Genomic DNA, 12329 nt, shown 5'->3' with positions numbered 1-12329 from the left:
GTTACCCTATATTCTAGGCTGATTTAAACATTTGTATTAATCTGTCCTAATCTATTTAATTTAGTATATATGTATGTACATACATATATAATGCATCCGAGATGTTGTATTTAACTGTGAATATATTTACAGATCCATTATCTCGGATTAAAATAAAACGTAATATGGCATTCACGGATGTGATGCAATGTCGGAGTTGTAATTCTATTATAACAGCTTCAGTCTGTAAAATACAAATATAAAGTTCAAATAATAACGCTAAAAATAATAAATATTTGAAGAAATATTGCGCACATCGAGTTTTTCATTCGTCTACACTATTTATCAAGTATATCAACGTTCACTAAAATAATTATATATTGTAGTTTGTGGAAAAATTCTTTTACCGAGCTTTTATAAACATCATAAATGATCATTTTCTCTTATTTTTCATATACAAATACATTGCCCAAGTAAATGAAAATAGATGAATTGCGCAAAAGGTAAATAATACAGAACGTTTCAGATTACCTAGAGGGAAATACAGAAAAATCGATTCAAAAATTTTCTTCTTAAAGGTATTCCAAGTGCATGTTTGAATTAGATATTTTGAACATCTCTAACAAAAGAAATTTAAAAACACAAACATTTTCCTCCATTTTTCTTTTGATAGAGGAAATAAACTAATTGGAAATAATCTTATTTTTTAATAATAACATGCATTAACTTTTTAAATTGATATCAATGCTTATAACGAGCAAAAACAGTTCAATTATAAATCAATTTGTTTTAATTATAAAATACATTAATTGAATTTCAAACGTTTCAACTTACAAAATCTTCATTAGTGATTAATATCTATCTTTTATATAATCATTAAACCGTATACATATATTTATAAATATATAATAACAATTTAATGTCCCTTTCAAAATCCTACGAACATACATGTGATAAGTACAATACTACGAATTGCAGTACTACCACGAGTTAAATTGACTAACAATCTAACAATTTTTTTATGTTTATTGCATCTTGCATGGATCTTAATAATATATTGAATAACATTAAAATCTATGAATGACATATTAAAAATCTGTAAATAATTTAATTACATTGCAAAAAATATTACCTCGGCCGAGAGTCGAACTCAGATCGCCTACTTTACGCGCAAGTGCAGTCCTAGCCAATTAGACTGCACTTGTGCGTAAAGCAAGTAAGCCGGGTAATAACTTGTCAAGTACATGTGCGCAAGTAAAGTTTATGATAATTTTTATAATATTGTTTGAAGAAAATTGTAGCTATTATTACTTGAATCAGAATAAAAAGATCTTAATAAAAATATTTTTAAAGAAAAATTAAAGTTATTGTTACCTTCTTACGGTTATATTTTTTGATATTGGAATAATTCATATTATACGATCTTATCGTTTATTATTGTTTATATGCTTACTACAAATCTTCTTGTATTTCTAAAAGTACAAATATCACTATTGGATTTATCGCATAGGGTTTGATCAATTTTTTAAATTTAATAAATTAACAAATTTTTATATATTATATAATTTAAAATATCAATAATTTTTCATGTCTAGGAAAATTAATGATTCGTAATATATGACGTTTCTACATTTTTCTCATAAATTAAAAATAATATATAAGAGAAAAGTAAAAGTTACTTGTTTTAAAAAGACCAACGGTAAGTATCTCACTGGATTTATGATATGCTCGTATTTAATATTTTGACTTGACTATACGCTTATTTTATTTCTTGTAATTTTCAAAAAATTGAAATGCCATCGTTAAATAATTCAGATAGGCTCCGTAATGAAAACTTTTTCCCAATTTCCGACTACTATTTATTTTTAAAAAGCAAAGAGTAGTACTATAGGTAATCTGAATAAAACACTCTGTATATAAATAATGTATTACTTACCTCGTGTGGTTGCTTTGTTCAATTTCATCTTTCTTTCCTCTTCCTCTTTTTCTTCAAGAGTCTTTCGAGATAAAACTCCAGCAAAAATTATAATTTACGATCACACTTACTAGACTATAGCACTAATCATGCGATAGTTCATATTACATATACTCGACATTAAATAATATGAAATATATTTAATAAGCAGATATAGTATAATAAATGTAATTCATAAATTATGTAATTGTAAAACAATTAGATATACCTATACATATTTCTTCAAAACATTTCGTAAAAAGTTAAAACTAAAAATTGTGCTTTGATAATCTATAAAAAAGTGTGTCGAAATCCAAATTTACTAAAAAATTTATAAAAATGCAAAATGCTTGCTCATTATTTGACAAGAAATAAACTTCTAAGATAACTATTAAAATATTAAAGAAACGCAATGTTGAAATGGTTATACTACTAGAATCAAAGCTAATTTATGCTTTTTTATATGAGCGCATTGAATTTATAAGATTATATATATATATAGTAGATTATGTATATATATTGAAATATTTCCTCTCCTTTTCCTCTGATTCTTTCGATTACTGGAGATTATCAGGACTTCCATACTACTTGTACGAGTACAGCTTACTGGAATTACAATCGCAACGTGCTGATCTAGAATTTCTTCGTTGGTGTAGTCGCGCCTTGCTTTGTCTGCTGGCAACTAGGCAAACCTTTGCTCAATTAATTAGCAGTAATTGCAATTTAGTCGACGAACATGGAAACAAGGACAGAGCTGGAAGTTTCCGCCAGTGTATACGTGGCATTCGCTCGTCCGATATTATTCGACTGTAAGAACGTACACAAGTACACTGAGAATTACGATCTGCAGCAATAAAATTAATCCTTTATTCGCGCGCTAAGATAAACTTATACAATCCATCATTGCACGAGCGCATCTTCCGCGATTAAATCCAGGAAATTTGCGCGGAAATTACAAACTTTTATTTACATGACTTGCAATGAGATATTGTCGTATTAAATTCTTAGCAGCGGATTACATTCAAAACAATGCATTCATCTCGACAAGTAAATGAATTGAAGAATATTTTAGAATAATACATATATATACCTATATATATATATATATGTAGAGAGAGAGAGAGAGAGAGAGAGAGAAAGAATAACATTATAATTTGTAACGTTCTCTCTCATTTATATTGCTGCCTTTGTTATATAATGTATAAATTTTGTTATTTGTATGCTATAGAAATTCACAGAGAATGGAAATAATTTATTTAATTGTAACGAATGTTTGGTAGCTTAACTGGTAACTGCGTTACTTTTGTTTCGATAACTGTAATGTTAACGAATTTTACAGTTACTTTTATTGTTACTTGGCATACGATTGGATACAAGCTATTTATAGTGCTTGAGACTATAAAGTCCTTAAGCCGTGATCAGACTATGCATTGGAGATTGAGATTGAGATTAAGATTGAGATTAAGATTGAAGCTCAACTAATAAGAACAGAGCAGAGACCGAGATTGCAGATTGAAAGGGTTCTGTCTATTTTTCCAATTTTTAATCTCAATCTCAATCAATATTTCAGTCACGTGACTAATCTCACATGACTAACCTCACGAACTTCTTTCGTTCAACTTCAGCAATTATTAAATAAAGTAAAGAAATAATTATTTTCTTCTTCTTCTTCATATCTAAACGCATATGATTTATTAACTGCGGCATTGTTTAACTTATATAATCTTTATTTTTTATCTTTACCCATTATCTCTTTCGATCAATAATGCTACACACACAAACAGCACAATTAACATAAACGTCTGAGAGCAATTAAATGCGTATTCAATAATTTTTATTATGTTAATATTTTGCGATTTTAATTATCCCGATACATTCTTATTAATCTCAATCTTAACTACTTTTGAATACAATTCATAGTATGATTGAGCAATTATCAATTTTAATTTCAATCTTTATCTCTATCTCAATCTCCAATACATATTTTTATCACGGCTACCCGTCCGCTATGATAAGTGATCCTCAATTTTAAAAAAGTAATGGAAAAGTAACGAAAAATTATGTTTCCATGTAACGGTAACTGTAATGAGTTACTTTTAACAATCGATAACTAGTAATAATTTGTTACTTTTTCTACTCGGTAACGAGTAATATATTTAAATATGTATAAATTATTACTTTTAAACAGTGACTTCCAATTCTCCCTGGAAATTCAAGCCGTAAACTTAAAACGTCTCGATTGATGGAAAATATAAAGAAGCTATTAACTTTCTCGTCGCAAATAAATTGATTCCTGAGTGAGAAATTATTATTTTATCATGGATAAGTTCTTTGTTGAAGAGAATGCAGCATCCAAGAAGGCAGCATTGCAGAGACAAGCGAAAAGAGACAATTTCTTCCCTTTCATATGCTGTCTCTCGCGGACCGCCAATCCCATTTTTATTATGACTCGATCGTCCGTATCTTCCGTAAACCATGGCGCTTTGCAATATGAGCGGCGTCGTTTTCTCGACAAATGCGGGAGATTCCCATGACGATGGCGACCGGAATGAAATCTTTATAGCTTATTGAACCGAGCGATATCCAGCTTCGATCGCCACGTTCTAAAAGAGAAGTTATTTGTAATCGATAGTCAATCGATAGTCATCTTCTCTTAAAATCTTTCTCACGAACATATATGTCGATATTCATCATAGTCCGGTTCTTATATTTAAAATTGACTTAAGTAAAATCTTAACCCAGTAAATACAAAAGTAATATATATGTATAATAACATAACATTAATGTTATATTGCTGTTAATAATACTGAGTTGATGTTTACTAAGATAATATCATAAAATATAGAACTATATTAGCATCTTAAAACATTATTTTAAGACAATCTTTAAATAAAAACGGACTATAAATACACGTGTTGAAGTCGTAACAGACTTTTGATTGCAGATATATATTTGTTAATTAAATCGAATGATTTCTGTAACTATTGAGAATACATTTAGCAATTTTCAAATATTGTAATGTTAGGCTTCTTGATCGTCTATTGTGTCACCAGCAGTCACCAGTGACCAGCACAAACATATCCAATAACCGTTAGACTATCTTCGTAGTAATAATCAATACTGACAGCATTATTAAGTTCTCTTCACTTTTCCGGATAGTACTGTAATTGATGCGTTAGTCAATTAAGATTAGCATATATATGACGGTATATACTGATTAGATTCTAGTCAGATCCTATAATTCCATTTAGATCACGACCTGGCGCTAATTTAACTTCGATCCAATAAAACGTATGAAAAGTTCGCATAAAAAACCGCTATAGACGATGGTCGTTTAAACGATCAATTCAATTCCAATGTTATTATATGATATTATATGATATAATATAACAGAGTAAACTGTTCCTTGTCATTATGTTCTTAACTACGGATATGCAAGATACGCCTGACTATTTTCGTGATATAGCGCGTACGGGCGATGCTCTAAATCCTTGAATATGTCCTGCGGTCACGTCTTACTTACTAGTTTGGCAATTTTATCCCGTTCCCGGTAGTTGTACTTCATTGTGTACAGAGTAAAATTATTCGTAATTGAAAACTTTGCGTTAATAATGTAGATGCCTTTATAAAATGTATTTAGTAATGATCCATAATAATTGATAATAAATGTTTGTTAAAGAAAATTCTATATTTCATGAATTTCCAATTATTGGAAACGATTTGAAAAATATTTTGTTACTTTTATGTTCACAAATAATAAATAATTTTAGCTATGAATTCTATAATATTTAGCGATAGTAATAAAAAATTACAATCTATATTTTTAGTCTTTTTAAGCGTTAAGAAATATCATTATTTATTATTTTGTCGGTATTTTAATTAGTAGATATTTTTATATTTATATCATTAATTAAAATTTTTCAAAAATCACAAAAAAGAATACTTTCAAATTTAACTAAAAGAAACCACAGTGTATAAATTATTATTAACTATTATAGCGAAAAAATATATTATATATAGCATGTAAAAAATGCAACTAAAAAAACGTATATGGAGCATATCATAAGATACAGGACAAGAATTCAAGTAGAAAAATCCTGAGTCTTTTTTTGATCTAAGCTTTCAGTCCGTTGTTATACGATATTACGCAGCGAAGCGGTTCAAAAAATGACTCAGAACTTTTCTATTTGGATTCTTGTTCTGTATCTCATATGGTATGCTCCATATACGTTTTAACTGAAACAATGGTAGTTAAGAAAAAGAAATAATTAACTTTTAGTAATATTATATTATTTTCAAAATTATTATACAATGTCTAATATGGAATTATGTTTATATTGTTCCAGGACTTTCCTTGGGCGGTGGATTGATAGTTCTGGCATCAGCATTGTCGGACGCATCACTAGAGTTATCGGGAAAATACAGTTTGCCGTCAACTGCCGGCATGCAAATGGACGATAACGGTCTACCTCAGTACCATTATGGCTGGTGCCTACAACTTTCGGGATTAGCATTGATGCTCGCGGAAATGGCGGCCGTTTTAACGATGTCCGGTTACATGGCGCGATTCTCCACGGTCGAGGAGATGGTGAAGTTGTCGATTAAAACTCTCGCTGCAGATTAGCTCGCTTGGTTTTAGCTAGGGATTCACTTAGACCCATTAGATCCTACTATAATAAAACGTGAAACATCTATTCGAGGTCACACAAGTGGATTTCTAGCTTTATCATTATCTGTTTCATATTAAATTATGTTTGATTTAATCGAGGGATATTCATGCTCTTTGTTTTTCTTTTAGGTGAGAGTCATGGTTCCGGGTGCCGAAAGAAAACTGAGAGAACAGAGAGGATTTAGCTCGGAGTATCTTGTGAGGGCGCATCAGAAATCACCAGGACCGCCGCAAGCCCGACCCTTCGACCAGCCAACCAAAAGTGGGTAAACTTATCGCTAAAGAGGGTGTCCCGAGGAGTATATCTAATGATGCGACACATCACAAATTTACATAATTGGAAAACTCGAAAGATAATTGGATAGTTAGATAGAATTCTAGGATTCTGAGATACGAAAAAATCCCAATGGTTTATAAAAATTTGTTTAATCTTCAAAATGTTGCGGGACATCCTATAAAATGAATGATGATTTCTTATGCTTTAGACTCTTTAGAGGAAAGTAAGTCCATTTCTGTATCTTAGCGCCCCAAAAAACAGCCGAAGAAGGAACTTCATTGCTCTGTAAATCAGCACCCGATATCTGTGCGTCGAATCCACAGGCCATCAGTTACGTCGATAAGGCAGATCTATCACACGTCTTGCCGGTCTACCCAGATGGGAAGAACATCGACCCACGGTACAACAATTTTGATAAGTCGGAAGGCAACGTCATAGATTCTCGACTGAGTGGCTTCACCGATAAAGAAGGCTTCATTGATTCTCGAATTCTGTCCGATTCCAGGCAAAACATGATCGCTTTTACGGATAACAAGGAACCTGACCAGGAGCAACGGTATACCGAGTTCTCTACGAGAAACACTGACCAGAATATAGTAGATTCCAGATTGAGTGGTTTCGTCGACAAAGAGGGTCTTCTCGATTCTAGATTGAGTGGTTACGTCGACAAGAATGAATCCTTACTGGATACCCCGTTCGGTTACGACACTAGATTCAACAGTTTGGCTGGACAGACTGTTCCTATCACGCTAAAAAATCAGAATACCTCGGTATCGGCTATTCAATCACAGTATATATATCAAAACTTTGGAACGATACATTCGGGCATCCTTAAAGTGTCAGAACCTGGTACCAGCTCTAGTTCCAATTCCAGTCAACGCAGCATGACCTTGCAAAATCCTAAACGGAAGTCACAAATCGCTCAGAACACCTTTAGCACGATGGAATGCGAAAAAAGGAAGCGAGGATCCGGACTAACTGGCAAGGCGAGCTTTTATACTGGAAGTGCTGTATGACCACCACCTCCACCTCCAACACCGAGGTAACTCCCAGAAGAAGACACTCCATTGTAGTCGGAACTTAATACGACTTTTGAATTGGGTCGAAGAATATTCATCACTGATTGCGCCTAAAGGGAGAAAAAAGAATGAATTTTTTACCGGCTGAAGATAATAACTGCGTATTTATAACTAAGAATACGCTTGTCGATATACAGTACGTAAAAAAAACGCGTTCTTGTCGACTATCGGCATTGCAGGTTCCTACAATGAATCTAAAAAAAACTGCCAAAAGAATGCCAATATTACAATTATGCCATAATACGTTAACTTAAATTTTAAACTTAAAAGGATGCTGGAGTGACTAAATTGTCGATACATTACAGATCGATAGAAATCTCCGAATTTATTGAACAAAATAAAAAATCTTTTTACAGGATTAAAATAGATGTAAAATTGAGAGGTACAATGGACTTTATACTAAAATCGAAAAAGAGTTTAAAACATTCCTATTTTTCAACTCATATTAAAAGCTTAAAAACAAAGATTTATATTGAGCTGCAAATTACATGTACCTATATATGTATCATGAACGAAATCTCAGAATGGTAAACAAAATAAGTATGTCTAGTAGTAGGTGCTCGATCTTGCAAGATCTTGGCATTGCAATATTTTAGGTAAAGATACATGTATGCGTTTGAGTGAGACAGAACGATAATATAAGAAATCAATTAAAGATGTCACTATCATCGACATTTTAAATTTGAAATAAAAAAAGTCTGTCAATATCGATCGAAATAATTTCTGCCATGATCACTTCAGCATTTCCTTGAAATGGTATCAAAATAGTTATAGATTCATAGAATCTTCAAAAGTACAATTCGTACAAAAGAAAGGATGCGAACGTAATCTGTCAATAAAGTTGCAAGCAAATATACTGCGTTAAATAAATTAAACGAGAAATAAAAATGATGAACGATTACTCTTTCATCATTTTACTTAATGAAAAGTAAGATAATGTCCGTCATTTGCTGTTAAAACTTTAACTTAACATCATAACCGTGTTTCAGCTGCATAATCAGTCGAACAAAACTATAAAATAAAATTAATATTAATATAGTCAATATGTTGGAATATAATTGATGATATACTCCAGATAAATCGGGCGGAACTTTTATATACTTTTATTTAATAATAATAACAATGCATTTAATAATAAGTAGCCACGAAGATGATGTCTAATAAAATCAAGTGCAATTGTTTATAATTAAATTTTTTCTCAATTTTGTCCCAAGTAGCTCAACGTGCAAGCTAAAAAAGCGTTAATATTGTTTTTTAGTATTTTTTCAAATGCTTTGTAGGCGCTGTGTACATACTTGAGCTTCAGCGACGTACGCGCTCTAATTGTATTACATATGTAATCGAGGACATATCAGAAATAAAAACGTTTTTGTTGATTATGTTAATATAGTTTCTATAAAGCTTTATTTTAAATTCGATCTCTATTGACTTTGAATATCTTTTATAATTAAAATGAATGATAGATGTTTTATGTGCCCGCATAAGAAAAAATAATGCGTACATCAATATACTGTAACGATCGTAGTTGAGTAAAATAAAATATTTCTTTTTTATAATGAAATTGTGTTTTCTTTCTTCTCTTCATGTATAACAATATCAACCTTCACAGCATTCAACATTAATAAAATATTTAGACAATAAAAATAATTATTTATTTATAATTCAAATTAATCTCAAAACGCTATACATTACATCTATAATATCTTGATTAAATTTTATAGCTAAATAATTTATTGGTATAATACCCGCAATCAAAAGACTTATTATATCCATAACAGTAACAATATTTTCAAGATATTAGTCGACTTATATAGTTGATTGACTAAAAAGTTGATTCTTGACTTTTCCAGTCAACTTATAATAGACTTTCAATCGACTTCGTGTTGTTTGGATGACGTTAAAACAAATCGGAAATGATTGAAAAATGACTTTTAATGATCATTTTAGAAAGTCATAAAGATATTATTTTGATATCATATATATAATGACTTGTTATTTTGCTTGAATTAGATAGTCCTTAATATATTAGCTATTCATAATTATCCAGTAACAGGTAATAAAGACTTTCGTGGAACTGTTTTTATAAGAAATTTATGTAATTACAGTTTTTCATAATAATTGTATAGGTAATAATTATGTAAAATTCATTATGCAAAATCGTAGCAATAAAAAATGTGTAGTCTAATGTAACAGATATTCCTTTACTTTTGTTCGATTACGTACTACTATCATAAATTACGTATTATTATCATAGATTTATATTGTTTTGGATGACAAATTCCACATTTCATAAATATTATTTCTAAAAACTGACGGACTATAAATCATGGGCGACTCATCCATAGAACATCGCGTCGCGTCATTGAGCATTGACTCAGCGTTGCATTTACATTGTTCACTACCACCGGCCGGGATTCCGTGAATATTTCGTACGATGATTTTTCACGTTTCCTCCACTAGTTCAGCTTCAGTCACGTGATCTTAAACTTTCCCTCTCCGCCATCATGTGTGCTACCAATTTAGAATAACCCGAAGCTCCGACATTCTTCTACCATTCGTGAGTTCAACCTTGAATGATTCGCGTCATTGTCGTATCATTGTTCTTGTGAACCTTATCAAAAACATCGAAAGCTTCATCATGGAAGTTGCCAAAGGTAATTTCAACGGAGTTTGCATTAGTCTCAAAGTGCCTTATTTAAATGATTACAATCTGCATTTAATTATTTCTCGTCTAGTTTACATTTATATGCATAATAAATTTAAAATAATGTATATAAAGAAAGGCAAAGAGCTAGTAAATTAACAGATAAATTCAATTTATTATAAAAAATTAATTTAAAATCTTTTTCACTTCGTATGATAAATTGCAAATAATTTAACTTTCGTAGAATTAAAATTTATATAAATTAAGTTAAAATCGAATCTAAAAAATTTCCTATTTAACTGCATCAATTTGGAAAAAGATTATATTCACACTGACACACACACACACACACACACACACACATGTGTTAATTTATAAAATTGAGATTAAATGAAATATTTTTATTGAATATTATTAAATAATGTATTTTTATTACGATACCATAAAATATTCTAATTTTTCATAAAAAATAAATTATTTATTAACTTTAATTTCAGTATTTTATGTCAAAACAATCACTTCTATTATTTTTTATTTTTTTCTAGAAAGTACTTGAAATTTTCCACTACATAACAATCCTTTAATTATAATAACTTCTATATAAAATAAGTTCTTCAATGAAATTAATCAAATTAATTAAATGAAAAGCCTATTGAGCCAACACTAGTTCGTGTGTAACAATAAATTACATTTAAATAACAAAGTTACAAAAGTTTCGATTCTTGAGATTTGGGTCCTATTCAGTACAAAAATATAATAAACGTTACAATATGAATGTATTATATAAAACACTTTTTCAAACAGGCGGCATCATTAAACTATTATTCATATATAAAAAGTCATTAAATGTACGACGTTGTTTGTATCATTTGGCAGAGTACTTAAATGATGAATCAAAATAAAATTGTTAATAAAACGATGTAAGACAGAAATGTCCACAATTAAACTAAAATGTGTACTGTATTAAGGCTCCTGAGCATTCACCTCAGCCATATTGAACCGTGACGTCATAAGTGAGAAACGACACGTTGATATTCCCTGTATTTGTAAATAAAAACAGTTTGGACATAACGGAATAATCGCTATAAACATTTGTAAGAACGGTTCAAGATCTAAAGAGACATGACGGTGTTATATTTTCTTGTAAATAAGATTCACATCATATAGAAAAAAATACAGCTTTGTAAGACTTTGGATTTATATAAAATTATTTATACCTTGCGCACAGGGAGAGACATACTATATTATACACATGTCAAAGTCAAGACTATTGGAAGTTCCGCTTATTTTTATTTTTAATGTAAAAATTAATTGTTAGTGCAAAATAAAAATATAATAGTAACAATATGGACTTGATCTTAATATATGATATCAAGGTCATGATTCGCTGAATAACATTTAAAATGATTTAGCCACTAGTCGGATGCCTTGGATAATACAAATGCAAGCGGTAGTGTAACTCTTTAAAGACGTATTCTTTACAGAATTATAATAAAATGATTAATATCTACAAAAAGGAAATTAACTCCGATTGACAAATGTAATCGAAGTCGTGATCCTGAGTGACCTTAACCCTTTCCATCATAGTCATGTAAACTACACTTTCTTCTTCAGTTTTTATTAATTTAAAAACGTTGTGAATTTATTTTACGTATCATGTTTTATTTATTATATAGTTAAGATGTTTGTCTACTGGAAAAAAGTAATTTCGATTCATATTTTTGTAA

At 30.2% G+C, this 12329-nt stretch overlaps 1 protein-coding gene across 1 annotated transcript in view; it reads left to right on the top strand.

The window, feature by feature from the left end:
• Nucleotides 1-8166, top strand: part of LOC108779318 (uncharacterized) — a 122574-nt gene extending 114408 nt beyond the window's left edge. Inside the window, exons 5-8 of the mRNA XM_018546707.1 lie at nt 6280-6521; nt 6732-6864; nt 7126-7279; nt 7385-8166. Coding sequence (XP_018402209.1) covers nt 6280-6521; nt 6732-6864; nt 7126-7279; nt 7385-7895 — 1040 coding nt within the window. The 3' untranslated portion in view covers nt 7896-8166. The remainder of the gene's footprint in view (nt 1-6279; nt 6522-6731; nt 6865-7125; nt 7280-7384) is intronic.
• The last annotated feature ends 4163 nt before the right edge of the window (nt 8167-12329 follow it).

Source organism: Cyphomyrmex costatus, unplaced genomic scaffold (assembly GCF_001594065.2).
Source record: "Cyphomyrmex costatus isolate MS0001 unplaced genomic scaffold, Ccosl1.0 scaffold58, whole genome shotgun sequence".
NCBI lineage: Eukaryota > Metazoa > Arthropoda > Insecta > Hymenoptera > Formicidae > Cyphomyrmex > Cyphomyrmex costatus.
The sequence above is the reverse complement of the archived record's forward strand: the minus strand, read 5'-3'. Positions and strand labels throughout refer to the sequence as shown.